The 26,668-nt window shown below is 56.5% G+C and overlaps 9 protein-coding genes across 9 annotated transcripts; 4 read left to right on the top strand and 5 right to left on the bottom strand.

The window, feature by feature from the left end:
* Window positions 1-164: 164 nt before the first annotated feature.
* On the top strand, window positions 165-1,895 carry BCV69DRAFT_15223 (cyclophilin-like protein). Its single transcript, XM_025489358.1, has 3 exons — window positions 165-260; window positions 331-826; window positions 906-1,895. The coding sequence occupies exons 1-3, from the start codon at window positions 222-224 to the stop codon at window positions 1,856-1,858; spliced, it is 1,488 nt and encodes a 495-aa protein (XP_025351121.1). The 5' UTR covers window positions 165-221; the 3' UTR covers window positions 1,859-1,895.
* Window positions 1,731-10,352, bottom strand: BCV69DRAFT_279866 (hypothetical protein). Its single transcript, XM_025491402.1, has one exon. It carries the CDS (start codon window positions 10,132-10,134, stop codon window positions 1,933-1,935), a length of 8,202 nt encoding a protein of 2,733 aa, XP_025351120.1. The 5' UTR covers window positions 10,135-10,352; the 3' UTR covers window positions 1,731-1,932.
* Window positions 10,353-10,483: 131 nt separating this feature from the next.
* BCV69DRAFT_279865 (hypothetical protein) lies at window positions 10,484-11,151 on the bottom strand. Its single transcript, XM_025491401.1, has one exon. It carries the CDS (start codon window positions 10,802-10,804, stop codon window positions 10,586-10,588), a length of 219 nt encoding a protein of 72 aa, XP_025351119.1. The 5' UTR covers window positions 10,805-11,151; the 3' UTR covers window positions 10,484-10,585.
* On the top strand, window positions 11,012-12,748 carry BCV69DRAFT_279864 (tryptophan synthase beta subunit-like PLP-dependent enzyme). The gene has a single exon (XM_025491400.1). The coding sequence runs from the start codon at window positions 11,504-11,506 to the stop codon at window positions 12,581-12,583; it is 1,080 nt and encodes a 359-aa protein (XP_025351118.1). The 5' UTR covers window positions 11,012-11,503; the 3' UTR covers window positions 12,584-12,748.
* A 1,611-nt stretch (window positions 12,749-14,359) lies between these two features.
* Window positions 14,360-15,606, bottom strand: BCV69DRAFT_279861 (FeS cluster assembly scaffold IscU). Its single transcript, XM_025491399.1, has 3 exons — window positions 15,362-15,606; window positions 14,971-15,249; window positions 14,360-14,877 (listed from the first exon to the last, which is right to left on the bottom strand). The coding sequence occupies exons 1-3, from the start codon at window positions 15,536-15,538 to the stop codon at window positions 14,710-14,712; spliced, it is 624 nt and encodes a 207-aa protein (XP_025351117.1). The 5' UTR covers window positions 15,539-15,606; the 3' UTR covers window positions 14,360-14,709.
* A 229-nt stretch (window positions 15,607-15,835) lies between these two features.
* BCV69DRAFT_296262 (hypothetical protein) lies at window positions 15,836-16,587 on the top strand (the record flags this gene model as incomplete). Its single annotated transcript, XM_025493993.1, has 5 exons — window positions 15,836-15,854; window positions 15,956-15,999; window positions 16,092-16,103; window positions 16,205-16,303; window positions 16,498-16,587. The coding sequence occupies 5 exons, from the start codon at window positions 15,836-15,838 to the stop codon at window positions 16,585-16,587; spliced, it is 264 nt and encodes an 87-aa protein (XP_025351116.1).
* Window positions 16,588-16,821: 234 nt separating this feature from the next.
* BCV69DRAFT_296261 (hypothetical protein) lies at window positions 16,822-21,467 on the bottom strand (the record flags this gene model as incomplete). Its single annotated transcript, XM_025493992.1, has 6 exons — window positions 16,822-16,939; window positions 17,045-19,326; window positions 19,407-19,800; window positions 19,870-20,512; window positions 20,590-21,031; window positions 21,102-21,467. The coding sequence occupies 6 exons, from the start codon at window positions 21,465-21,467 to the stop codon at window positions 16,822-16,824; spliced, it is 4,245 nt and encodes a 1,414-aa protein (XP_025351115.1).
* Window positions 21,468-21,704: 237 nt separating this feature from the next.
* On the top strand, window positions 21,705-24,104 carry BCV69DRAFT_15117 (clathrin adaptor, mu subunit). Its single transcript, XM_025489345.1, has 5 exons — window positions 21,705-21,947; window positions 22,141-22,240; window positions 22,319-22,592; window positions 22,840-23,033; window positions 23,113-24,104. The coding sequence occupies exons 2-5, from the start codon at window positions 22,156-22,158 to the stop codon at window positions 23,982-23,984; spliced, it is 1,425 nt and encodes a 474-aa protein (XP_025351114.1). The 5' UTR covers window positions 21,705-21,947; window positions 22,141-22,155; the 3' UTR covers window positions 23,985-24,104.
* Window positions 24,099-26,642, bottom strand: BCV69DRAFT_288964 (mitochondrial carrier). The gene is made up of 3 exons (XM_025493651.1): window positions 25,989-26,642; window positions 25,637-25,907; window positions 24,099-25,555 (listed from the first exon to the last, which is right to left on the bottom strand). Exons 1-3 carry the CDS (start codon window positions 26,622-26,624, stop codon window positions 24,336-24,338), a joined length of 2,127 nt encoding a protein of 708 aa, XP_025351113.1. The 5' UTR covers window positions 26,625-26,642; the 3' UTR covers window positions 24,099-24,335.
* Window positions 26,643-26,668: the final 26 nt, after the last annotated feature.

Raw genomic sequence — 26,668 nt, 5'->3', positions numbered from 1 at the left:
GCGTCTTTGTTCTATGGCTAGATGGAGGGTAGGAACGCGGGGGAGGATGCAGACGAAGCCGACGGAGGTGGATCTGCCCGACGGATCGGAGGCGGACTGGATGCGCGCGGCGACGCACAAGGCCACCGATCAGCCACAGGTGGAGCTTCCCGCCAAGATCTTCCCTTTCCGCTTCCGAAGCCATTCGCATACGCTCTGTTCAAGCCTTTACTCTGGCAACCATGAGCGTACTGCTGGAGACAAGCTTGGGAGACCTGGTGGTGAGTAGCGAGAGTCCCGCGGACATTGATGGTCGATGCGCTGAACCCAAATCACTTGTGTCTGGCATAGCTCGATCTCGACGTGGACCGAGCTCCGAAGACGTGCGAGAACTTCCTCAAGCTCGCAAAGGCGTACAAGTACAACTACTGCGCCTTCTTCAGCGTGCAGAAGAACTTCCTCGCCCAAACGGGTGACCCTTCCTCCTCTGGCAAAGGAGGATCATCTATTTGGAACCTCTTGCCCAAGAACTCGCCTCAGTATGATCCGTCACCATACTTCCGGCCAGAGCGGAGTCCGCACCTCAAGCATCGCACTAAGGGCACGGTCTCCATGGCGCTCTCTCACGCCGGCAAAGGCAAGGCCGAAGACGATCTAGTGGCAGGGTCTCAATTCTTCATCACACTGGCAGACAACATCGAGTACCTCGACGGCAAGCATGCTCCCTTTGCAATGGTAGTTGAGGGTCAGGAAGAGGGGGAGACGCTAGACAAGATCAATGCCTCCTTCACTGATGACGACGGTCGGCCTTTGAGAGACATCAGAATCAAGCATGTGATTGTTTTAGGTGAGTACGCTGGTGAGGAGTGATGCAGAAGATTATGCAAGGTCTGTCATTCACTCTTTTGCTCTTGTCACACACTCAGACGACCCATTTGAAGACCCCGTGGGGTTGTCTGTCCCATCTCGTACGCCTTCTCCGACTCCCGAACAGCTCGCCGCCATCCGTCTCGGGGATACAGACGAGATTGAAGACAACCGTCCTGAAGATGAAAAGGAGGAAGCCCGGCGCAAGGCCGACTCCTCCGCCGCTGCTCTCACCCTTGAAATGGTCGGCGATCTGCCATTTGCCGAGATCCGTCCTCCAGAGAATATTCTCTTTGTCTGCAAGCTCAACCCGGTCACCCGCTCTGAAGATCTAGAGCTCATCTTCAGTCGCTTTGGCAAGATTCTCAGCTGCGAGGTGATCAAAGACAAGAAGACCGGCGACTCGCTGCAGTATGCCTTCATTGAATTCGACGAGCGGGAGAGCGCAGAGCAGGCCTACTTCAAGATGGACGCGGTCCTCATCGACAATCAGCGTATACGAGTCGACTTCAGTCAGTCGGTTTCAAAGCTCCACTCCAGATGGATCGAGGATAGGACAGGCAAGAAGCCACCTGGAGGACGTAGTGGAGAATCAGATGGTGGAAGGAGAGCGTTCAGTCCTCCTTCAAGAGGGTCTAGCAACACACCCCGGGGCGGTAGCGGTAGTGGTATGATGTTCGACATGGATGAGCTGGCATCGCGAGATTCGCACAGACGTGACGCTCCACCGCCTTCACGACGATACGATGATCGCAGAGACGATAGATCAAGAGGCGGCGACCGTGACTACAGAAGAGAGTATTCAGATCGTCGGCGAGGCGACGCATATGATCGGAAGCCAGAGCATAGGGGAGATAGGGATCGTGATCGGTATGACCGTTCGGCAGGCACTCGGCCGAGAGACGACTATCGTACCGAGGACCGGAGGCGGAGTGATCGCGACGATGGCTATCGGCGAGACCGGGAACACGCTCGAGACAGGGACTATCGTGCGCGTTCGCCGAGACGTTAGCTGATTAGGCGTCTTCATATGGTACATTTCTTTCTCTTCACGACAAATACAAGCATCTGCACGGCACCTCGTCCTCATGAGTAGTCCGGTCCGACCGGCGAGTGCGTCGCTCCGCTACCCGACCCACCACTACCGCCGTCTGTAGACGCCTTTCTGTAAAAGAAAGATCGCCGGTTTCCTTTTGCCCCTCCCCCTCCTGCTACCTCCCGCCAGGGACCGCCTCTACCACCTGCCGTAGCTCCTCTATCCCAACCACTCAACTCTTCCGCAATGGGCGTCCGAGCAGCTCCCTGCATCAGGTCTGGGTCAAAGGCCTCGCTGCCCGAAGACTGCTTTGGCCGATGTGTCGGGCCCGCCGTAGACCTTGACGATGGAGCTGCATCCATTGGGAGGCCGCCCAGAACCGTGAAGCTGTTGTCTGCAGTGGGCGGCAAAGGCGTGGTTCGTGCAGCATCCAGGGTCGTATCTTGGTCCTGATCGTCTTCGTCTTCATCGTCCGAGGCCAATGCAACATCGTTGTCGTTGTGCTCGCTTTCCCCTTCGTCCTCCTCCGGGAGGGTTTGTCCGTAGTGCCTGTTGCCGCCACCGTATCGAGCCCTTCCATTGGCATTGGGCATACCAGAGCTTGCTAAGACCCTCGCATTGCCCTGGGGTCCACGATAGCGTCCGTCCGCCTCAGTCATTGTGAGAGAGGCAGAGGACTCAGTGAGGTCGCCTGCGCTTCCCTGGTCGTCGGCGAAGAAGGAGCTGAGATCCTGAAGCTGGTTGACCAGGTCTCCCAGACCCACCCCCTCAATGGTGTCACCCGTGGTACCATCGACGTCACTACTCATACTGATACCAGCGCCGCTTCCACTGAGTAGGTAGTCTTGGCCATCCTCGACCATGCCATAATCTTCGTTGACAAAGTCGACCATCGACACCGGCGCAACGTCCAAAGTCATCTCGCACATCTTGAAGACTGCTTGGACATTGATGCGGGTCCGCGAGGTCAGCTCTTGCGGATTGGCCACGGCCCAGCCGCTGTCGTCTGGAGCGCCAAAGATTGCAGCATCGCTGGCCTGCTCTCTTCTGCGACTGGGGTTTCCCCACTGCAAGCTCATTCGCAGGATCTGATTCGCAGCAGGTCCGCCATGAATTGCGATAGGCTCATCCAGGACCTCCAATGCTTGAGCTGCAAGCGGCGTGGAGAGCAGACGTAGTAGCGGCATGAGCAGCTCCGACCCTAGCCTGGCGAACTCATCCGACCGAGTGTCAACCACCTGGAAGAAGATCTTCAAGACTTGCATCGTCTGGTTCCTCAGCCATTCGTGCTGATTGAGCGTCAAGCCGAGAAGAGACACAGCCAGCCGGGGAGCCAATCGAGGAAGGAAGTTGGCTCTCACGCAGTTGATGGCCTGTCTCACAAGATCATCCTTGGTCCTGAAGCGAGCCTTGGCTATAGATGAAGCAACTCTAGCGAGGTCTGCTTTCCCTCGTGCTTCGGCCAACGTGGCGATATCCTCGGCTAAAGTCAGGACAGCTTCATCCCTCGCCTGAGCTAAAGCATCAGTACTCTGCAGGAACCAAGGCAGAGCATTGACGAACAGGAATGCTAGCCGGTCATCGGGGGATGCGTCGATCAGCGTACAGTCCTGGATCTTTGCAAGACGGGAGAGGACCTTGAAAGACGTAGCCGAAGTGACCGAAGATCGGAGGCCTCTCAAGACTAGGGGCTGTATAGCGCCCCTCTCGCCCTCCCAGCCTTCAGGAAGCTTGGACAAGAGCAGGCTGATAACTTCAGGCTCACCGATGTCTAGCTTGTCAAGGAGGCCGTCAAGCATGTCAATGGCTACCTCAAATTCACCTTCATTGACAGTGCTCAAACAGGCAACGGCGGCCCAGAACGTCTGGCTAAAGAGGTGCTGCTGGTCTTCACTGTCGTCTGTCCACCTCACAAGGGCAGTGAGAGTGTACAGAATCTCCAGCGAGAACGACTGGATTCCGGCATTCGGATCAGATATGGTATTGGACAGGCGCCCAAGCATATCTGCCAGCATCGTGGGTGTTGCAAATGGTAGCAAGATCCGGAAAGCTTGGAAGGAGCGGCAGGCAAGGTGTCGGACTGGGCCGGAAGTAGCCCAGAACAGTGCGATGTTGCCCCACTGCTCCGCGAGGTCTGGGGCCAAGGGTTGCAAGATGTTGAGAGTCTCTGTGAGAAGGATCCGCATCGATCTTGGGGTCTTCATCTCGTCAAAGACGACCTCCGAGTCATCATGGGACCAGAATGTCCAATTTGTGCAGAGGTTCTCGACCTGCGCCTTGGCAGACATTTCGCCTGCCTGCAGAACAGCCACGGCACTCATAGCCGCCATGCTCCGCAGCAGCTGCTCAAACATGCCAACCACCTGCTCTTGCATGAAGGGCACAAAGCTATCGATCTGCACAAAGATGGCGTGCAAGAGGCTGGGTAGCTTGGTGCTCAATCGATCGGATCTTTCGTAGGTCAGCTCGCCAATGAAGAGGAGAGCCAATTGGCCGGGAGAGAAGACCATGCGAGAAGACGGCTCGGGCAAAACCGATGTCAGCGCCGCTCGGTATAGAGTCGCATGTTCGGCAGTACTTGTCTGCACCGCAATCTCGCTCTGTGGCACTGGGATCATCGTCGTCGGCTCAATGAAGGCACAGAGTTCGTCGAACATCAAAGGTCCTATGATAGTGTGTGAGAGGCAAGAGACGACTCGCTTGGCCTGCACAACGAAGCTGGGGGTGGGATAACAGAGCCCCTGCTCAACCAAGAACTTGATAATCGCATTAGCATTGAGAAGGATCTGCCCGCCTTCCGCTAGGCTTGCCCAGGCGTCTTGTATCTCGAAGTTGTGCTCATCTCCATGTTTGATCGTCAGGAAGAGGAGGTTGCTGAGGACCAGCATCGAACAGTAGGTCAAGCTATTGTCCCCACCAGCTTGCTCGGCGCCTTGTAAGAGGTCTATGCTCCTCAGCCAATCCGGGAGGAGGCCGAGCGTGGTCGATCTGCGCGAAGCATCGATCACGTTGAGCCTCAATGTAAACTCGCAGACCATAGCTACTTTGAGCGACGAGAAGTGGTGTGCAAGATAGGCGGACACCTCGCGCTGGGCACGAAGATAAGTGGCAGGTAGTGGACTGTTCACACCTACTTCGATGTCGTGCAAAGAGAGGTCTGGCATGTTCTTCTTCACGGTCCACTCGACGAGGGCAAAGGCTTTTCTGCGAAGTTCTGTGTCAGGATGACCCAATTTGGTCAGACCAAGGCAGAATACGTGGTGCAACGGCACCTCCACAGAGTTCAAGCTGACTATGCTTTCGCACAAACAAGCGAACAATGATTGTGGGGCTCTGAGCTTGTCGAGTTCGTGGAAAGAGCTCACGATGGCGGCGTTGACTAGTTCAGCATTGCTGGGATTCTGCTGCAGCACTGCGTGCAGAGCGCGTCTCGCAACGCCTTGATTGATCGGAGACGGTGATTTGAACAGCCCTTCCAGCCAGACCACTAACCATGTAGGCTCGAAAGGAGTGTTGGTCGTAGGCGTGACTTTATCCTTAATGGGCCCCATGCACATAGTCGCCATAGCGTCACTGGCGTGGAACGAGAGAGCCTGGGTCTCATCCCGCAGTGTGGTTATGGTGTGCTCTCTCTGCTTCTCGTCCCTCGCTTGCCCTGCGACACTCGCAAGAAGATTGGCCAGCTTCGAGGGGCCATCTCTCGCCGATTGACTGTAGGCGTACCAGTCTGCGAACATCCTGAACATTCTTAGACGCGTGGTAAATGGAAAGAAGCGATCGCACTCGTTTCGCGAGGCCAATCCTCTGTATAGATCCTCGACCACTCCACAGAAGTATCGACGAAGGAGCTGAAAATCCCAGTCTAGCTCAACTTCCTTGGCGATGAGAAAATTGAAAGTGTCCTTCACCCATCCAATGACCAGGTTCATAATGGCAGTATCCGACAAAGTGGAGTCCCCAGACATGTGAGAAGATGTCAGCTGAACGACGTGAGCGAGAGCAGTCCTGAGGCGGGTATGACGACGGGCGGATGCCGTAGTCCTTCCCATGGATCGATTGCGACCTCCCTCGTTGATTTGAGAGCTGACAGACTGCAAGGTCTCTAGGAGCGTGCGATACAAATTGAGGTTGATGTTACCTAGCGCCATGACTGCTGCTTCTCGAAATTTTGCCTGATCCGAGGCCAAGAAAGGGACGAGCTTCTGAAATAGGTCGCGAGCTGCAATGACCCGCTCTGAAGCGTCCACTTCGCCGCTTTGCTGCTGCCGCCATTGAGCAGCTGTATTGACGGCACCTCGTGAGCCCTCAGTGGAGGTTGTCGTTGTGCACAAGGCGAGGATGTACATCTTCCAATGCTCTGTCATGAGGGATTGGTCAGCCGGAGACGCCGTCGACTGTGACGTGGGTGCCAGTCCGAGCGATGCTGCTGGGGAAGCAGGGATCGATCTGACGGTGGACCCACCATGCATAGTTGGCGCTCGTGGCACCAGACCTGCAGCGATCCCGACTGCTGAGTCCATGCTGAGCAGTCTATTCGTGACATGAGAGCGAAAGACTGCCACAGTAGTGGGGAAGCGTTCCAAACAATTACGCAGAAAGCGCGGAAGAACATGCTGCCAAAGCGAGTGCTCTATTGACAGATCACTCTCGGCCAAGTCGCTGAGAGGGTTCATGCTGTTGTTGCGGTTCCACTCTGTGACCTTCTGGCGCTGATCGGCATTGAGACGTGAGTCGTCAACATTGCAGAACGTACGGCATGGCAGATCGAGGAGATGGATGATACGCGTCGGCTCGGCCACAGCAGGGAAGCCATCAACGCCAGGCGCACCCGCACCTGCGCGCACATCGCCTCCGGGCGTCGCAAATGCTTCATCAAGGATCGAGACGATTCTCAGAGTGCTAATCGCTAGCCGTCGAAGCGGTCGATGGCCCGAACACAAGAGCAGGAGACCATATGCCTCGACCTCGTCATTGATGGCCCAAGCACTGGTCCTCTCCATCTTAGCGTCGACACCTTGCTCTCCGTCAGCCTGGCTAGCCCTCAATTGGCCAAGCCAGATGTTGAGGAAATCCAGCCAGACCTTGACCGCTGCTTCCACCTTCGGTAGAAGCGAGATCTGGTGCGGATGGGTCTCCCAGAAGATCGTATTTGTGCGAAAGATGAATCGTCCAAAGCCTGAGACGACGGCAGCAGCGCCATTGCTACGCTGCTGAGCTATCCTCCTCAACGTTTGAGACGCTGCATCGCCCAAATCTGGGTCTGCACTGAACGTGGCGCGGAATAGGACAGAGAGAACACTTGCGAAGGGAATGCTAGAGGCAAGGCATCGTGGCCAAGATTCAAAGCAGGCTCGGAGCAGATCGACGTATGGTTGTTGCTCTCTTACGTACGCTACCGTCAACTTAGTTCTTGGGTGCTGCCGCATGATATGTCGCTCGTGATCAACCAGAGCGGCCATACTTGCCATTGATTGGGTACCTGGAATGGTAGATCCCACGCCATGGCTGACAGGTCCCCCTCGCAGGACAATGACGGATTCGTCGAAGACAGTGGTGGTAGCAACTTGGTGGTCGCAGATGAGCGCGATCTTACCTATCAGATCATTGAACTTGATTTGTGCATCCCCTATGTCCGGCTTGGGGGAACTGAAGCTGTCTGGTAGCTCGTCGCCCATCCCGTTGAAGTCAACCAGATCGTACCGACCAAAGTCCGCACTGGAAGGAAATGGTGGCGACTCGCCTTTGACGTGGGCGTCTAACACCATCATCACTGCTCGGATGGCAGCAATCATGCGCGGCGGCGTCAGGACATCTGTTTGCAGAGAGAGGGTAGATCCACTCAAGGCACTGTGGCGAAGAAACTCGAGGATGAGATCTCGACCAAATTCAAAGTGTCGATACAGTACCAAATGCAACATCGCAACATGCGGTGCGTGCGAAGTCTCGGCGCCGATAATGACAGCAGGTCTCGTAGCAGGGAACCACTGTCGGAAGAAGGCGCCCAGCCTTTTCGTTGTAGTGGTGGTGCTTTCTCGACATCGGAACATGTAAACCCAGATCAGTCTGAGAGCAGCATTCAAGACGATCGGCCTCAGATTACGATCCTTCAGTCGCGGCAGAGCTGACTCGAGGCACGTAGTCCAGCCCCAATTTCCAGCGCCGGCAAAACCTTGGGAGAATGTATCGTCTGACGACCCGCACAGCGTTGCGACATACAGAGGGTAGGCAATGGGCCAGTATCTTGGTTTCGTAGCCATGGTGTAGGCTCGAGGTCCTACAATATCCATGGCCTTTTGCCAAGTCGGATGATTGATCTCGGCCGAAGCTGACTGAGCCACCGGCAGTATCAGATGCGTCAAAGTCTCCGCATATGCGCACTTGACTCTCTGTCCATGCGCCCCAGCGAAAAAGCGGGCTATCGTCTCGAGGAACTCGGCCCCTTCTTCGAAGGTCTCCATGGGGAAGACAGTGATGGAAAGATGGCGCATCCCTAGAACGGCAGTTTCTTGAGACAGCTCGACGTTCTTTGAGGGCGGCAACTTTGCGCAATGCTCGAGCATGGAGATGAAGCGATCTCCGATCGGCATAAAGTATTTTTTGGAGAGCTCGCCGAGCAAACGTGATACTTCTTCGAACGCAGTATTCTGCATCATCGACTTTGGCAGTCGATTCCTTGAGCAGTCCTGCAACAGCTCAAAGACGTTCGAGAGGAAGCTGTTGAGGCTGCTTTCTCCGAGTGCTCCGGGCTGGAGTTGCTTACTGACTTCGATGAGGGTTCGGGACAAGATGTACGTGCAGGCCAAGAATCGCCGTCTGCTGAGAATGGTGGCAATGTCTTTGACGCCACCGCCGATACCAGAAGTCTGGGCACCGCCATTGCTGTTGCTTCCCGCTACTGCTGCTGCAGCTATCGATTGCTGGCTCGCATTCAGGTGTGCAGCTTCCGACATTGCTCTTCGAACGGTCTCTGCATCGACGGGACTATCGATGTGCATTGCCTGCCAGCTGAAGAGACTTTCCACCACCAGCTTCGGATTGCTCCGCGAGACATGAGCGATGGATGCAAGAAGAGCCTCGAATTCTTCGTCCACACGATGACCGAACGACTGCTCTAGCAGTGGTTCTGCTGACATGCCGTGATTGAGTACACCTTGTACCTTGATTCTTGTCCGCGTCAAATAGCGCGACATGAGGACATTCAGGGCATATTCGGATGGCGTACGCGGATTTGGCGAGCCGATCCCGTTGGGTAATGTACCGAGCTTACTGGGACCAGCAGAAGCAGAGCGGGCAGCAGCAGCAGCGGCAGCGGCCATTGGGCTGAAGTAATTCGGTCCAGTCTGAGAAGGGCCATTCACCCACCCATACCCTGCCAGATCACCATCCGACTGGTACTTCCCGTGAGGATCAAAGTGTGTTGCTGGGGATTGCTGGCTGTGGCCCAGGTCGCCTTCGAGGTATTCTCCCGAAGGGCGAGGAGGTAACAAAGCACTTTCGCTTTCGGAGGGTCTGAGTGGGAGAGCGTAGCTTGTGCCAGCATTGCTGTTTGTGTGGAACTGCTCCGGAAACGCTGGCAGGGGTGGCTGGGCAGGATATCCAGCCCCAGAGCTTCCAGTGCCTGTGCCGGCGGATTGCTCAGAGTAGAATGAGGCCTGTTGGCCATGGGTTCGATGTGAGGGATATGCGGAAGACGAAGATGCAGATGGAGGCTGAGCTGCTTGACCCTGGCTACGACTTTGACTACCAGAGACTTGGCTTTGACTTCTGCCGTGATGTGAATAAGGTAAGGATCCGCTCTTCTTCGGTGTCGTGCTTAGCGTGGCTACAGAGCCACTCGGTGCTTTGGAGAAAGACGGTCTAGCCGACGAGGCCTCTGCTAGCTGTGAGGATGAAGGAGGCGCATTGCCGCTCCCTCCACCCTTGATGGCAGCCTTGAGACTTGCGAAAGAGGTCTTCCTGGGAAAAGCCCACGGTCCGCTAGAAGCCTTGCCGTTCGGCTGCGTCAGCGCATCGCCTCCAGAGCCTTCTGCACCCATCAGACTTGACTCTCCACTGGTACCAGATCCTGACCTGCCATGAGACAGCCATGGCCGCGAAGGGCCTGCTAATTCGAAGGAGCCTCTGCCAAGATCGCTGCCAGACACCGAGGCAGCTGGGCCCGACACCGACGTCGTGGCGAAGGCCGGCTGAGGCAGGTTGTTGAAGATCTCATCGTCGTCCAAGTCTGGGATGGAGATCTGAGCGCCTTCCATCACGCTTCCAAGCGAAGTACGGGAAGCAATGGGAGGGAGGCGCGTCTATGGTGAGGTCCTCGTAAGATACTCTCGTGCGGAATTGTTCGTGAGTGGTCGTCGCGTTGTGCAAAGCACTGAGACTCTGACCACCTTGGCCTGCTACCAAAGCCCAGCTTTGATATGGAAAGGACGGGGTATAAGTCGCTCGGCCAGCGATGAGAAAGGGAAGGCCGGCGACATTGAAGTTCAAGGGAACAGAGTAGGAGCTTCGTCGCCTCCATCTCGGAAAGAGGAAATTGACCTGCGTCGCGTTTGGCGTGAGCGGCAGGCCAAAAGCCACACACACACAGCAGCAGCAGCTCACGCACGCCAGTGTAGCAATCAAGATTCTCTATAGGGAGATGAGGTGCAATACAAACACATGCGGATCCCAAAACTATCTGCGATGCAGAGTCTGTCAGAGCTGCCGTCATAGCAGAGCTATTCCTCCCACCATGAGGGCGATAGATGCTATCAGGCCCATAGCCAGAGTGTCGAGCGCCCCTTGGCTGCCAAATGCCAGTTGCATCGCGGCATTTGAAGAGAAAGTCGAGGCTACCGAGGTAGTTGAGACAGGTGTGGTGATGAGATCAAGGCTGACAGTGGAGAGATTGACCGACGATGTACTGCTGCTGGATAGCGAAGTCATCGTCGATGAGTTTGAAGTACTCGTCACATTGAGTGTCTCAGTCGTCGAGGTCCCATTGATGACGGTGGTCACAGTTGTGAGCGGTGTAGTGGAGGCATATGGATCGATACTAGCGAGGAATATGAGAAGCAGCTCAGGAGCACACCACTGTCAGCGAGGCGGATCCGCACCGGAATTCGCTACATGTGGCAGCATCTCAGAACTCACCTGCTAAAGCTGAAACTGAAGGGCTGCAGGGTCACCGACGAGCTTGAAGAGCTACTTCCTGAGGCTGTCGTAGAGGAAGCAGTAGAGGCCGAACCAGAGACAGAGGAGGTGCTCGAGGACTGCGCTCCAACATAAGCGACGAGCGCTATGAGAAGGAGCAAAGCGCTGTGGAATGTCCGCATGAGAGGAGGCCGTTTGTGGAGGTGGAAGAGATGAGATGGTGAATCGCAACGGCGCGTGATCGACAGTAGCTTCTTGTCTCTTGGAGAGGGCACGTAAAGGGTGCTTCTGGGTTGATAGTGGATTTGAGTTGCGGTAACTATTGGAAGGATGATGAGAGACACCGGTCGGGAGGAGGACCGATTGTGACGTCGCGGACTACCCGGATGAATAATTCCGATCGATCTCGCTTCCAGAGCCTCACGCGCCTTGTGGCCAGAAGCCTGCCTCCCTGCCTGCCTGCCTACTCTGCCCTCGTCCCACCCGCTCAACATGTCAAGCCAGTCCCACATACGGACTCCGCTTCTCTACAGTCCTTTGCTGTCGCAGAAGACGGGTGGACACAATGTATACCTCAAGCTGGAGTCGTTCCAGCCCTCGGGCTCTTTCAAGATCCGCGGCGTGGGCCGGTCTGTTCAAGCAGCCCACGCGAAGATAGGCGCCAAACTTCGAGTGATCACCTCCAGCGGCGGGAACGCAGGCCTAGCAGCGAGCACTGCTTCCAGGATCATTGGCGTTCCATGCACCGTCTACTGTCCTGAGACGACACCTGACCACATGGTCGAGCTTTTCAAAGCAGAGGGCGCCACCGTGGTGCGGCAGGGCAAAGCCTGGGACGATGCGAACGCAATGGCAGAAGCAGCTGTCGCCGAGGATCCTGACAACGCGGTGCTAGTCCACCCTTTCGCCGGCGAAGAGCTAGTCAAAGGCAACGCCACATTGATGGAGGAGGTCTACGAGCAGCTACGCAGTGAGCATGGGCTTGAGCCAGAGACGGAACTCGATCTTGTCAGCTGTGTGGTCGGTGGAGGTGGCCTGATCAACGGGGTCTTGACCGGCATCTTGGGCCAGGAAAGAAAGAGTCAGTCGATCTCATCGAGCCCATCAACCTTCCGCAGACCGACCGTGATCGCAACTCAGTGTTTTGGCGCCGACGCCTTCAGCCGGTCCTGGCTCCAGCACGAGCTCGTAACACTGCCAGCAATCAGCTCAAGAGCGACCTCAATGGGTGCAAAGCAATGCTCCGCCGCTGCCCTTGCCACCGCAGAAGAGTACGGTCGCGAACGATTGATCTCTCTGGTCACGGATGATGGACTGGCTGCCTCCTGTAGCTTCCAATTTGCTCAAGACCACCTCTTGCTAGTCGAAGTGTCTTGTGGGGCTGGCCTAGTACCGGCGTACTATTCGGATCGGCTGCCAATGCTACTCCAGGGCTCTGGAGACCGTAAGAAGAACATTGTCATCATCGTGTGCGGAGGTCGGAAGGACCGGATTCAGGACATCTTCGCGTACGGGGAGGAAGTGGCTACGGCCCGGTCTCTGCCGATGGACCTGAACGGCAAACGCGTCTAAGGCGGCAGGAGAGTGCGATGGCTCAATTGCCACGTACGCACACCGCGCATCGCACTCAGGCACCAACGTCGTGCTGGCAATGACGCCTGAGCACTGTTGGTTCTCTATCGCTTCTCCTCTGACCATCGCCACCATCGCTCCATGCCCCTCGAAGTGTACATCTCCCACCCGTAATGCACAATAACATATACTCCCTGCCATCTGAATCAGCTCCTAGCGTCCTTTCCACAATCTCCTGTCTGCCTTACGCGCTCGAGCATACATCCTTGGCTCGTACCTACCCTATCTGCAATTGTACTGCCTTTGGCACGCTGGTCGGCGTGGGTAATACTCGCTCTGCTAGCTCAGCCGCATAAACAGGGTAAGCTCACTTGGGTGCCGAGCTGTCGACGAGCATCGTCAGGCAACAGCAGTGCCTTGCTTGCATGACTAAAGTGACCCCCTTCTGTACCCTTGCGCATCATCTCACCTGGCCTCCACAGAAAACAACATAGTCCTTCGGGCGCTACTCGTCCGGGATACAGCTTATACGCGTTGTCTAATGAAGACGGTCAGTCAAGACACGACTGTCTCAGTCCCTCATCGCAACGGCTGAATCTCTTGGCGGATCCATCTGCTGAGCACTCGGCAGCTCTACACTCGTAGCAGATGCAGAAGTCTACGTTACTGTAGGATCTCAGGCGTCGCAATGGTGGCGAGCAAACCAGGGTGCAGACCACGCAGTATGGGCGACCTCCTCGGTCAAGCAATCGAAATCTTCTGGTCGTCGACAGATAGGAGATGTGCGCAGCGAGACTGAGGCCATGCACCTGCCACTGCAAGATTCTTCTCAGAGTGTGATGGCGGGCAGCAGAAGGTACTTGCTACTTACTGCCGTGGGTTCTCTTTGCCTTCCATACCGAGAGACTGGCTGTACGAAGCTGCCATCCTAGCAAATTCGCATAACGGTGCTGCGCTTGGGTCTTGTATCGTCGCGACTATGGAAAGTAAGCCCTATTGTATGCCCGGGGACACCGACGCGAGAGCCAGATACAAGTGGATGCCAGCAGCAAGCAGAGCGCCTCGATAGGGCCATAGAACGATGTCCTCGAGAAGAAGATGGCCATACAGATACCAGCGAAGGCAGGAGTTCATTCTCTGGACAAGATCAATTCGTGCTTCCGGGTCAATCACCTACCGACTACAATGCTCTTCCTGCTCGGATGGATTCTATGCGTCGTCGACGGCCTGCAACAGGACCGCACCTGCGAGAGCTAGAGGCAGACGCGAAAATGACGGTGCAGGGAGTACAAGGCACTCGCATCGTACAATTGCCGTCTCACTTTGCAATCCCATGGCACACTCACTACCGTGCTTCAGACGTCGACCGTCTTGCTCACCAAGCTCGCACAAACGCAGCAAGATTTCCAGCGCCCAGCGAGCCTTCTTTATTCGCGATCACCTGTCATAGCGATAGCATTCGCTGTCTCACACGGTGCACTCTGTCAGCATGATGGCAGGATCGAAAGATTGCTGTACAAGGTCTGGACATAATGTCGTACATTATCGTCCTGATGGTCTCTTCCTAAGCATTTCGAAAGTCAGCAGTCAAGAAGGAACGGAAGCACCGTCTCTTCTCTGGACTCTTCTTCTCTGGACTCTTAACAATGGTCTTGAGCCTCCTCCTGTAGTACCGGAGTACGCCATGAAGGCATACATCCAACGCGCTGAGCATACAACATGTTAAAGTGATCACGAGTGACATTACAAGTCGTCGAAAGAGGCAAGATATGCCTGCCGTACATCTCCTCACGCAAAATTTCGCTGCGCGGATCGATGTCTACATGGATACAAAGTCTCATCTGGCACGACATCGACACTGAGGCAAGCGAATCCCAAGTCGTCCCAGACCGACAAATCACTCATCTTGTCACCTTGAAATAGCAAAAGCCTTTCTTCTGATTTTTCTCGACGACGGCGTGCCAGAAGCAGTAAAGAGTACAAGAGAGAATAGCGTGAACACAGTGATCAGAGGGAAGGGTAGGTGAAGACGGAGCGCGATGTGTGAATCAAGTCATGAAAGTCGGCCTATCAGAAGACTGAGGAAACCATGCAGCCTGCCTACGGGTCAAAGCTGCTAGCTATATTTAGACAGTGCCAGATCCGACGTGGGCAGTGGCCGTAGTCTGACCGGTTGTGACGGACTGAGAGACGTCGATGTGTCCGGCCTTCATGTTGCCCGTTGCCTTTCGCTTGCTGTCGTAGTCTCGAATGGCAGCCTTGATGGCGTCCTCTGCCAGCATCGAGCAGTGGAGCTATAGTGGCGCGGATAGGAAATGGAGGTGAAGGAAAAAGGGTCAGCGAATCATTACCCATGGTCATTTCAGGCAAAGGTGCTATTGACTCACCTTGACGGGTGGCAGCGACAACTCCTGAGCGATCTCGGTGTTCTTAATCTTTCCAGCCTCCTCCAGAGTCATTCCCTTGACTCGCTCCGTCATGTAGCTGGAAGAAGCAATGGCGGATCCACAGCCAAAGGTCTTGAAACGAACGTCCTCGATAATACCGGCCTCGTTGACCTTGATGCTCAGCTTCATCACATCACCACAAGCCGGTGCACCGACAAGTCCGATGCCGACATTCTTCTCCGTCTTGAGGAAGGAACCGACATTTCGAGGGTTCTCGTACTGTGTGGCGCGAAAGTTGAAGAAGGTAGTAAGAGATGCAGAGATATCGGTCAGTACGCTGCAAAATTGAGACCCTTCACATCGCCATAGTGCAAGCTGCTTGAATACTCACGTGGTCAATGACCTTCTCGTGATAGAGTCTGTTCGAGCTGACGGTGGGTACAGCTGCGAGCTTAGAGGCCTGCGACAACGAAGGTCGCACCGATGTGGAGACGGCGGGTGTGGCAACAAGCCTCGAGGTTGAGGCACCAGCAGTGGCGGTAGCGGTACGGAGTGCGCTGCGAAGCATGATGACGTTGGCGTATGCTTGGTATATGTAGAAGTAGTGAGTAGTATAAGTGATCGCTGATGTACGATTGGTTGCGAGGGTAAGGAAATGAAACGAGGTGCAGGCAGATGCGAATGACCGATATGGGACTCAGTCCTCAATGGCCGCTAGAAGCCGATCGGCCGGTTTCAAACCCCGACGCCTCGGAACCGAATGCCCCAGGATCGCCTGCCTCGCTCGACCTCCGCCTAGAGCTGGTCTGTTCCACCCGAGGTTGTACGCTACTTGAGGCTTCGTTTCTGATCATCATCGTTCATCATGGCTGGAGGAGACTACCGTGAGTGTCCTTCCGGATCACACAAAGGAGCCAGGTAGACGATATTGAGGTAGATGTACCGGGCTGATCCAATTACTGCCCCTTGCACCTGTCTCTCACAGACCCCTTCAAGGTCGATCCCTCCATCGAAAGATGGCAGGAGATGGTGAGCACGCTGGCAGGAGGCGCGATGAGAGCCTCAACGACTGTGAACTGACCCACGTCTCCGTATTGTCCCACTTGATCTCGCTCCCTTAGCACAACTCCATGGTACGCACCGCCGAGAAGACTTGCCGACGCTTCCTCTAGACGTCTGTGTATCTATCCAATTCCTGACCTCCATCCCTCTTGCTCCTTGCCCGTGATCACAGTACACCCGCTTCCGTATGACCCCTTCCAAGACGCGCATGTTCATCCTCTGGGGTCTGACTGTGCCGCTAATCACTTACTGGGGAGCAAAGTACACAGATGTGAGTTCTGACGGACAGGGGCAGTAGAATCCTGCTTGGCCGACTGGCTAGCTGGCTGGACTGGTGTACTGGTATCAGCAGCAGCAGCAGCAGCGGGAAGGTAGAACGGGCATCAATCTAGAAGCAGCCAACAACGGATACCGGTACTGACACTCCCGCTCCCTTCACTCTGAACCGACCTAACCTACTCACAGAACCGCTGGGACTGGAGGGCTCGTGGCCGTGAGGACTCTCTCCTCCGCAAGCCGCCCCAGCCCGAGCAGTCAGATGAGGCCGATGAGTAGGTGCAGCTGTAGAAATCTACGGGTGGAGTCAAGAGAAGATGTATAGGGCTTGATCTGGAAGGCAGACTTGCGTCTACAATGATAATCAGATACATAACACGATTAGGAAGGTACCGCGACTTCTGTCTGCCTCTCAGTGGTACTGGGTGTGGGAATCGGTGAGGACGGGAAGCAAGAAACTGACGGGCGGGGAGCGAGCGACGAACGATCGAACGAATGATCTATTGCACACGGCTAGGCAGAGGTATCTTGTGGCAGGACAAGGACGGACAACGCAGGACCTTCCTGCTCGGCTTGAGCAGCGCCAGAGGCAATGGCTCGCATTGCCGCCGCTCCGAGGGTGGCTCCAGCGCTGCAGAGAGAGGAACGGGGTGCAAGAATGAAGCAAGAAAGAAATCGGTGTCAGTCGCGAGGGTTCGCCGATCCTATTGCCTAGTCAGCATAGCTCTCTACTCACCTAGCTCTGAAGCGGACATGGAGAGGCACTCCATACTGGCTCTCATTCAGTATCAGTCCCGCCTCCATCTCCTCCTTTGTCCTCTGCTGAAAGGCCCTCACCCTGGGGAGCATCCACGTCCCCTCCTGCCTCGGAACCAATCTCGTCGGCACACTTCGACTACCCCTCGCGGGTATACCGGGAATGGAAAGAGTGCGGTTCCCGATGATCCAGACGGGACTGTCGTCGATAAAGACGTTTACATCCATCTGACTCGAGGAAGGATTCACGACGACGAAGACCAGAGTGAAGGGTTGGAGGGTGTGCGTGACCGGGGGCGAGGCGACGAGAACCCTAGCGTTGAAATGAGGAGGGGCCAGGATCGGTAGTGGAAGTCTGCTGATGTTTTCAAAGAAGTCATGAGCAGCCCCTCCTTTACCGCCTTGCTCGAAACCCTCTGGCCGTGCCCTTGCCCAAGTGATGACGAGGTGGCCCGTTGGACCTCGATTTGACTCGGTGGAGCCCTTGAGATCTACCTCGACGAGCCACGAGAAGCCCCACCGATCGCCTTCCCGCCATTGCCCATCGAGCGTGAACTTGCGCACCTCGTCGCGCCGTCGAGCCGCTTCTTCGGTGTCAGACTTGGGCGCAACGAGTCGGGCACTGTGCTGTTGCTCGTCCTGGAGTGACACCACGACGTCGCTGATGGTGATCGCTTCCTTGCTGAGGACGCCGAAAGCAGCGTGAAGATTAGCAGTGGCTATCGTCTGGACCTGTTTGACAAGGGGTGACTTGGCGATCTCGTCGAAAGAGTCGTCCGCGAGGGAGGCCGCGGCTCCGCTGCTGCCATCACTCAATTGACTGCTGCCCCTAGACATGTCCTCACCACCTGGGCCATCGGCGCTTGCGCTACCCTTTCTCCACTCTGCACTGTACTCTGCTCTGAAGATCCTCTGGATGGGTATCGAAATGTCGTTGACGGTCTCACTGACGAGCTCTGAGCCTTCGCCCGCGCCCGTCGCAGCTTCGCTGTCTCCGTTCATTGCAGCTGAACCCGATCTGCTCTGCACAAAGATGGTCATGGACCTGACGCCACTGCGGTGTCTGCTACGAAGGAAGAAGCTAGTTCGAGCAGCTGCACCAGGAGCAATGCTACCGAAGGACAAGTCCTTAAGGCTACCGGAGAGGGTAGGCTGACCACCAATGCTCTGTCCTAGCTCATCCTGTGAGCCTGCGTAGGCCGGCTGAAGCATGACGTCGGCTGAGCAAACGAGCGGGTCGCGGTCCTCATTCGCGACGATAATCTCTACAACGACTGCTTCGTCAAGGAAGCCTACAGGGTGATGCTTGAGGTCTACAGAGAGCTTGTGCGAAGGAGCCTTGATGAAGCAAGAGGAAGCATCTGGGCGGTGCTCTAGGTGGACCCACTGCAGAGATTTGCCTCGCTTGGGCTTCGCGAGCCACAGTGGAGCCTCAGGTGATTGCAGCGGATCCCCGACAGCCACATTGAGCTGCAATACGTACGGAATCGGATGTCTTGCCTTCAGCTCTATGCTCGATATCCGCAACGTATCGCGAGATTTGGAAACGATGCGGCCACTGTAGGTCTTGCTGCATCCAGACGGCCAGACCAGATCGGCAGTGCTCGTCTCACACTGATCCGCATCTAGTGAGCCGACGTCGTCCAATGTCAGATGGCGTCCCTTTGCTGCGGAGACTTTGTCGCGGTGCTCTCTCCTGCAGACGACAGCACCTCCTTGATCGTTGAAGACGATTTCTTCGAAGCTTAGTGTAGGGCCGTCTGAGCCTTGCGGATTTTCTATGGTGATTTGGAAGGCTGCCGAAGTGCCAAAAGCTACTGCTTGCTCCTTGAAGACGACTCTGGCGACGAGTGGTCCTCGCGTTGCTTCGAACATGATCGGCGTGGGCTCTCGAGTAGCGTCCTCTGCGCCATTAGGCACAGAGTCGACGCCATGACTGACGAGGGAAGACCATCTCGAGACCACCGTGCCTCTCTCTGTGAGTGGTAACGAGGACATCGCAGCCATGGCAGTCAGCAACAGATGTGTCTCGCTGTGTAGGTCTTCGCATTGCTCTGCGCAAATGAGCGCTGACGTCAGGAGATGAGACAGCGGCAGGGGCCAATCATCTGCCTTGTACGTCCGGATGAGCCGTTGCAGGAAGCGCAGTGCCAGCTTCCACTGGCCAGTTTGGGCGTGCACAGATGCAATCTTGGCGGCGGCATAGCAAGAATGTCTCTGCTGATTGACAGCTCGAAATGCTTCGCGAGCTCGATCATACACCTATCGGATCAAGTTGAGAAGGACGAGGTCAGCTGGTCCGTTATGAATGCGCTTGAGCTGGCCTGGTAAGCATGCCTCACCTCGACGATCTGCGCAGCGTGATCCACTGTCTTCTCATGAATCAATGCCGCCGCCCCACCTTCCGACACTTCTCCTTTCTTTTCTAGCTCTCGCATTCGGTAGAACCTCTTCTGTCGTTCTTCGGCACACACAGCTGCCAGGTAGTAGAAGGCGCCAGGACCCTGAAGGACCCCGGCTGTTGTCGTGCCAGCCGCCATGGCAGCCTGGTTGGGGGACAGCAGTCCGTTAGGAGCAGCTCTCAGCGAAGGAAAGTCTTGTGTGTGATCTGCGATCTTGGGATGGAGGAGATACGATGGCAAGGGCGGGGCATGGAGAGGTAGTAGAAAGGGTGGTAGAGGAGAGCCGGATATTAGACGAGTGGCCTGGTCGAGCAGGTCACCCATTAGCCGATATCTAGTGGGAAGGAGGAAAAATGCCGTCAATGCCTGCTGATGCAGACTACATGTCGTTCTTCAGACTCACTGCTTGGACAGCCAGCTCCAAAATTCGAAGGTAGCATCTCCGATTCCCCAGCCCGAGCTCAGCTCGACGAAGCGAGCGACATGTTTTCGGAAGTGGGTCAAAGCAGCTTCACCATTGTCTCCGTACAGGTACAGTCTGCATATCCGCAATGACACGGTGTCGCAGAGAACCTTTGCTTCGGCCCATCGTTTTGTCCGTGGCGGGAGCAGCATCGTACTACCAAGCATACCTCGCTGCCCTGCTAAAAGATCGTACGCCTCTTGGTAGTGGGAGAGGGCTGACTCGTAGTCCCCATGAAACTCCGAGAACATGGCCAACTTGTATTCTGCTCTGGCATGCCAGCCTTCACGACTCAGTGGCGTTAGATCCACGGCTTTTCCTCCCGGGCGAGACGCTGCCACTGACTGGAGGATGGGCTGTACTACTGCAGGTGACGGAGGATAACGAGCTCGTTTCCGCCGTACGCGCCGAGCGTGCTCTCGATAGTAGTCTAGCGAATGCTCATACAGAGTGGTCTGCAGAGACGTGACGAAGTCTCCGAGCTCGCTCTGAGGGACCGGTGTGAGGACGAAGAGAGATGCTTTGGAGTCCAGACCTGAGGATCTTCGAATATAACTCAGTCGAGCCTCGAGTTGGGCATTCTCTGCGATCGCGGGAAGCCGGAGCTCAGTTAGCACACAGACCGCTTGGAAGGAGCGTTTGTATGATCTCATTGCTCACCTAGCATAGCTCTACTGGTCAGCAGTACTACCGTCAGCTTGATTCCCCTCTCCACCAGGCCCCTCTTTCTGTCCGAGATGAGCTTGATGAGCTCGTCATCCCTCGCCTTGAGTTCTTGGCCTGTAAGCCCTTTTCTCTTCCTCTGCTGACCCACTTCTGCGGAAGCATTTGGCTCTGCCGATGCTGCTGCCGCGTCGTCCTCAACATAGGGCTCCACGAGGCAGTGGAAGGCTACGAATACGGATGGTACGAGGTCGCGATGCTTGCGTGCCCAGATGGGAGCGACGAGGCCATCGGGAAAGAGGGGACTGCCTGGATGTAGAGGGGAGAGGGGAGACCGAGGCTGTAGCGCTGCCAACTGGGCCGCAGAGGTGGTCGTGCTATCGGGAGCTGCTATGGAGCGTGGACTGGGTCTTGTCTTGCGTGGAGGAAGGCGAACGGTCTGCGAAGAGGAGGGCGAGGTCAGACGGGCCTGGCTAGCGGAGGTCATCTTCCTCCTTGTAAGTACATACATGATCTACCATGACGGAGTGGAAGACTGCCGATCGCCCCCTAGCAGGATCCCAGACTGCATTGCGTCCCCTGGACAAGAAGACTTCTGCTAATTGCTCGCACAATTCCGGGAAGAAGTCGGTGGGCAGGGCGACCAGCGGCGACGAGGAGGGTCCAGCGACTGGCGCCGAGGGCTCCCTGGACGGGGATGAGGTAGCTTCCGAGTTGCCCTGCGGTTGCGAAGGTGAAGCGCCCGACCTTCCTGTCCTGCTGGAGGAGGACTCTGACCTTGCCAGAGGCGCGCTCCGCGGAGAGGGCTTGGTGAGGCCCGCAACGAGCATGGAGGCGTAGGCATGGTGTGTGAGCTCGGCCGGGTAGCTGTTCATGGCTCTGCCGTGGAGGTGAAGAGCACCTCAGTACACCTCGAAGGGCGTGGTACTAGAGGTGGTGGTGGGTATCCTGCGCCGCAACAGTGGCAGGCGGTGGTGACTGCCTGTGCGGGGGTGGTGGTGTTGGTGTGGCCTGGAGGTGGCCCAAGCTCTGGGCTGGGCCACGGCGGCGTCGTGGCCGCGCGCGTTGGGCGCCGCGCCCTGAATCCACTTCTTCGCCTCTGGTCGCTGCTACGAGGATCATCATCTCCTCCTCCCGCCGCCGCTGCTCGCCCTTCGTCGATGTCCAATGACCAGGGCAGCGCCTCTTCCCGGCGTAGTCATCCTCACCACCACTCCACCACTCCATCTTCCCACGCTACTCCTCGCGTCTCACATCAAGCACCCCCTCAAGGAGTCCTACCCTGCCCTCATTACTGAGCAATGGGCAGCTCACCTCGCTCACAACGGCATAGAGGCAGCGGCTGCTTCGTCTGAGCCCGTAGTATGGCTCAGAGGCGTACCCTCTTTTCCGCGAGCATCTCAAACGGAAGAAGATGCAAGCGATACAGAGGACGAGGACAGTCAGGACGATGACGAAGAAGGTGACAGCGATGCCGAGCTCGGCGAGGATCAAGAGGACGAAGACGGGAACGTTTGGCGAGGACTGAAGAAGGATATGGCCTCTGAGACGAGGGCAAAGACGATGGTCTCGGCCAATGCGCGAGGTACAGCAATTGCCAATTTGACTATCGGACAAGTCACCTACCTCGCACCAATACCTCTAGGCAGTGAGTCACCAACAGGCACCCAGACAGGCGCAGCTGCATTCACTTATTGATCACACCTCACGCCTTCCAACGTCACAGCCGATCCCCTCCTTCCTCTCTCCTTCCTCTATCACCTGCACTCTGTGTTGCTAATGTACTTCCCTGCTACATCAAGCTCAAGCACACTAGCCGCTTCGCCCAACGCCCCAACTCCGATTCCGGCCTCCGTCCTCTCTTCAAACTTCGACTTGGTGTACCAGCTCCTGCAAGAGATGCTAGACGATGGAAGACCCTTGACAGTCGAGTACAATAGTCTCAAGGGCATCGTTCGCGGTCGAGCCTGGTGGGAAGACATCATGGCTAGAATGGGAAGGTGAGTGAAGCGAGCCAGTCTCAGTCTCCTTCATGGCAGCAATGCTTTGCGTGATGAATAAAACCAACATCGCTGTGTTCTTTCCGACACGAGCTTTCTTCGCCGTATGGCCAGAAGCTCAAAGGTGACGATGACTATTCAATTGTCTTCTTTCCACTGAAACTTTGGGCATTGCAATGCCTTTCTCCTTACAACGTCGAGGCGATATCCTGAGCTGACCGGATCTGCTCTTTGCAACGCCTCGCAGCCTGTCTTCGTCAAACCCCGCCCCACTGCCCGAGATTTCTCCCCTCGCTTGGAGACCGGCACAAGTACGCTACAGTCGCAATGAAGTCTATGTAGACATTGTCGAATCGCTCAACGGCGTCATGGATCGCAAGGGCGAGCCACTGGGTGATCTGGGCCTGAATGTCAGCATCACTTGCAGGACGAAGCTTTCGGGTGAGTGACCATAGACGTAGAAAGAGACTTGAAGATGCACTCTAATGTGGACAGAATCATTCATCTCCCGCTTGCGCAGGCACCCCCGATATGGCCCTCTCTCTCCACCCGTCGCCAACAGCTCATCCCACTGCCATCGTCGGGCCTTCTCTTCATCCCTGTGTTCGAACCCGTCGCTGGACTCGTGAAGGCATACTCAGCTTCGTTCCACCAGACGGCGCATTCGAGCTAGCCCAATTCTCCGTACCTTACTCGAGCTCAGCACGGTCGGGCAAACTTGGCGCCAGTGCGTCCTCGTCCAGCAATGCTACAGGCTGGTCCAAAGATGTGCCCTTCACAGTCAAGACCAAACGGTCTGTTGTGAAGGAGTCGAAAGGTCGAGAGTGGACCTTTGAAATCACACTTTCGGCAAAGTCCGGCAGGTCCGGACCTACCTGTTCAGAAGGCGTCGAAGTCTCCTTCCATGTCACTCCGCGCGCGGGAGGCGAGCTCGACGCCAGTCTAGGCTCGCCCAACGTCGACGCTCGCGCCAGCGTGTCGAACCGGGCCGCTCTCTCCGGTGGACCAGGAGGAGCATCGTCCTACACCGGTCTTGGCGCAGACGACCCAGGCGTATGGCGCTTCGATGCCCGCGAAGGCCTGGTGCGATGGTCCATCCCTCGACTGGGCTCCTCGCCTTCCTCGTCGTCTGCCGCGTCAAGTAGCACTGCTGCTCCGTCGGCAGGCGCAGGTCCAACCGAGGTGACACTCAAGGGCACCATCACTGCCTCCTCGAGCACCTCTTCGGCATTGAGCAAGCCTTCGGCACTCCTCGTTGCCTTTTCCCTCCCATTGGGGCAACCATCTCTGTCTGGCGTGAGGGTGGCCAGCCTGCACATTACAGGAGTGGACTACAAGCCCTTCAAGGGAGTGAGGGGGGCTACGAGGGGTAGGATCGAGTGGCGCTGGTGAGCGTGATGCAGAGCACGCCCATCACTGTATTTGTATTTGTATCTTTTGCACACTTTCTGGAGAACCATGCCCAATTCTATACCCGTAGCGCTCGCTGCCTTTGCTCATAGCATCACAGAGAGAACCCTCGATTTCAATGGGTCGAAATTGCAAGTGGCCTAGACGCGGGTGACAGAGACAGCGTGGGCGAAAGCGCAAGGGACAGACAGAAGGAGAGTAGTGAAAGTGAAATAGAGTCTAGCAGCACCTGATTCACTCATCAGCACTTCGCCCCAATTCCTCGCTCCCTCCATCCATCTACCATTCCCTCTTCTCCTTCCCCTTGCACCTCTCCTCCCACTCCCGCCTCCCTCAAATTTCCGCCCAACCCCCACCCGCACCAGGACCACTGCTAACCCTTTCCCCCGTGACGACTGTGAGGAAGAAGACGACCAGATTTGCACCAGCTGCCATTGTGAAGCCCCTGTAGAGGCTCTTGACGCCTCCTAGTGTAGCATAAAGGGGTGTTTGGGGCGCGAGAATCTCTGAGCGGAGGAGGGAATGCTCCGGCGTGGCGGGCGCGGTGCCAGAAGGGACATCTTGTGCACGGGTACGGGCGTGCTGACGATGCTGCGGCTGCGGTCGTGCTCCCTCTTTCCCCTTGGGCGCTCTATCACTCTTGTGGTCATGATGTTGCGCGTGCTTCTCTTCCAAACGCGATAGTGGTTGAGGAATCTGCGAAGTCTCCTCTGTGAGGATTCGGTAGATGGCCTCTACTACGCCCGTGTACGGACGCGGACGAGTCTCAACGCAGCTACGGAGTCCTCGGGTGGGACCTAGACCGATACTGCTAGTGCTAGTGCCAACGCCGGTGGAGGAGCTGGAGAGACCAGCACCGCTGCGGAGCATGTTTGTGAAGGTCGAGGGAGCCCCTGCGGAGGCAGAGGAGGAGGAAGAGGAAGCTGAGTTTCCAGCTGCACCTGCACCTGCAGACTTCTTCGTAGGCGTCGAAGGCGCTGCTGCCCCGCCGCCTGCCGTTGAGAGGAGACCTTTATTTTTGCTGGCTCGACGCTGAATCTGCAGTCTCCTCCTGACCGTCTCAAAGGGCAGCGAGAGGAGCAGACTGGCCGTATTGATGCACAGCTCGGCGAAGGCATACGATACCGGCGAAGAGGTAGGCTCGACCCTGATGAAGCGCTCAATGAGAAGGGGCGACGCGAGGTTGAGGAAGGGTCGGATAGTCAGATCCAGCAGGGCGGGGAAGATGAGATGAGGGTGGCCGTACATCGTCGACCAGCCGCCCTCCTCGGCGCGAATCTTCCTGAGAGCATCCCAAGGTCCGGAGTACTTGCGGTGCCGGGTCAGGGTAGACTGTACGATCAGACGTGTCCTGATCAGGTCGATGGGGGACAGGATGAGGTGGGTGACTAGGTGGCTAGACACCAGTAGTGCCAGAGTGCGTTTTGGGTGAGGCACGTAGGGCAGCGGCAGCGTCGAGAGGGAATTACGGATGAAGGTCGCCGAGATGAAAGCAGAGACGACTGGCTGGATGCCCGATGCCAAGAGGTCATAGAGGAAGCTCGTGAAGGTACCTGTATGCCGCATGGGAGCCAAAGGGAGTGTCAGATGGACCCAGCCGGTGTGTCGACATGCTGCATTCTTCGGCCACTCACCTTTCCACAGTCCAGGCCAGCCTTCCTTTCCCCTAGCTACTGCCTTCATCATCTCCCATACACCTCCGCGTACGACGATGGGCATCACAAATTCTGGCCGAGCCCCAGACTCGCCGTCTCTGAGCGAGCGCCTCATGAGGTAGCCAGAGGCATCCGTCGCCGGAGCTTTGCCGCCTCTACGTTGCTTTCCCGACGTGGCTCTGGGACGTGATGAGCCAGACACATCACGGAAATATGCCTCTACGTCCGAGGGCGATGAGAGCTCCGCGTCCTGTCGAAGCGTGGAAATGAGGTCGTCTGTCTTCAGCTGACTGCTGCTAGCGGCCTTCGCCGAGGATAGATCCAGACTCACCTCTTCGTCTTCGTCTTCCTGGTCACTGTCAAGATGGTTGGCATCGCTTGCCCTCCTCCATTCTTCGAGCTCGGGCGCCATGTCCTGACTATCAAAGTCATCCTCGTCATCCTCATCATCTATCGCTGCCTCATCTCGAAAAGGGTCGCTGCTCCTCGACTTGCCTCTAGCAGCAGGGAGTCTCCTGCCTGACTGTCCTTGCAATGCTGCCTCTCTCGCGAGGTTCTCATAGACTTCATCTTTTGGCACCCACTGTACCTGCAAGAGAAGCTTGCCAACCTCAAAGGGCATCGCCATGCACGTGGAAGAGTACTGCAGCGCGAGGGCGAGGACGCTAGCCTTTGTCCACTCCGACAGGCCAGAGATGTCAGGTCCGCCAAGATCATCGTTGGTGGAAGCGTACCTGTTCGTGGTTGACGGACGAGGGATGGTGACAGTGGCCGACTTTGTGTGTGCCTTGCCAGCCGTGGAGGAGTTGGCGGCTGCGAGTCCTGCACCCGAATGGCCTGGGCGTGCCGATGGGGGCTGCTTTGCCTTTGGGGCAGAGGCGACAAAGGTATCCTCGCTTGGTTGGTAGTATGGTCGGAGTGGATGGGCCTCTCCGCCCGAAGAGGAAGAGGAAGATGAGGTGTTCATGATCGATGCTGTCCAACGAGCGTCGTCGTCGTCGTCGTGGAGGT

Source organism: Pseudomicrostroma glucosiphilum (genome assembly GCF_003144135.1).
Source record: "Pseudomicrostroma glucosiphilum strain MCA 4718 unplaced genomic scaffold BCV69scaffold_1, whole genome shotgun sequence".
Classification (NCBI taxonomy): Eukaryota; Fungi; Basidiomycota; class Exobasidiomycetes; order Microstromatales; family Microstromataceae; genus Microstroma; species Microstroma glucosiphilum.
Note: the sequence above shows the minus strand (reverse complement) of the source record. Positions and strands in the feature narration are given on the sequence as shown.

Coding starts and splice junctions, on each gene's coding strand:
- BCV69DRAFT_288964 (XM_025493651.1), bottom strand. CDS start 26,624: ATGAACACCTCATCTTCCTCTTCCTCTTCGGGCGGAGAGGCCCATCCA. Junction 25,908..25,988: donor AGGAAGACGAAGACGAAGAG/GTGAGTCTGGAT, acceptor ACGCTTCGACAG/GACGCGGAGCTCTCATCGCC. Junction 25,556..25,636: donor CTGGCCTGGACTGTGGAAAG/GTGAGTGGCCGA, acceptor TGCGGCATACAG/GTACCTTCACGAGCTTCCTC.
- BCV69DRAFT_279865 (XM_025491401.1), bottom strand. CDS start 10,804: ATGACTTCGCTATCCAGCAGCAGTACATCGTCGGTCAATCTCTCCACT.
- BCV69DRAFT_15117 (XM_025489345.1), top strand. CDS start 22,156: ATGGTCTCGGCCAATGCGCGAGGTACAGCAATTGCCAATTTGACTATC. Junction 22,241..22,318: donor CGCACCAATACCTCTAGGCA/GTGAGTCACCAA, acceptor CCAACGTCACAG/CCGATCCCCTCCTTCCTCTC. Junction 23,034..23,112: donor TTGCAGGACGAAGCTTTCGG/GTGAGTGACCAT, acceptor CCGCTTGCGCAG/GCACCCCCGATATGGCCCTC.
- BCV69DRAFT_279864 (XM_025491400.1), top strand. CDS start 11,504: ATGTCAAGCCAGTCCCACATACGGACTCCGCTTCTCTACAGTCCTTTG.
- BCV69DRAFT_279866 (XM_025491402.1), bottom strand. CDS start 10,134: ATGGAAGGCGCTCAGATCTCCATCCCAGACTTGGACGACGATGAGATC.
- BCV69DRAFT_279861 (XM_025491399.1), bottom strand. CDS start 15,538: ATGCTTCGCAGCGCACTCCGTACCGCTACCGCCACTGCTGGTGCCTCA. Junction 15,250..15,361: donor ACGAGAAGGTCATTGACCAC/GTGAGTATTCAA, acceptor CGCGCCACACAG/TACGAGAACCCTCGAAATGT. Junction 14,878..14,970: donor TGTCGCTGCCACCCGTCAAG/GTGAGTCAATAG, acceptor GCGCCACTATAG/CTCCACTGCTCGATGCTGGC.
- BCV69DRAFT_15223 (XM_025489358.1), top strand. CDS start 222: ATGAGCGTACTGCTGGAGACAAGCTTGGGAGACCTGGTG. Junction 261..330: donor CAAGCTTGGGAGACCTGGTG/GTGAGTAGCGAG, acceptor TGTCTGGCATAG/CTCGATCTCGACGTGGACCG. Junction 827..905: donor CAAGCATGTGATTGTTTTAG/GTGAGTACGCTG, acceptor TCACACACTCAG/ACGACCCATTTGAAGACCCC.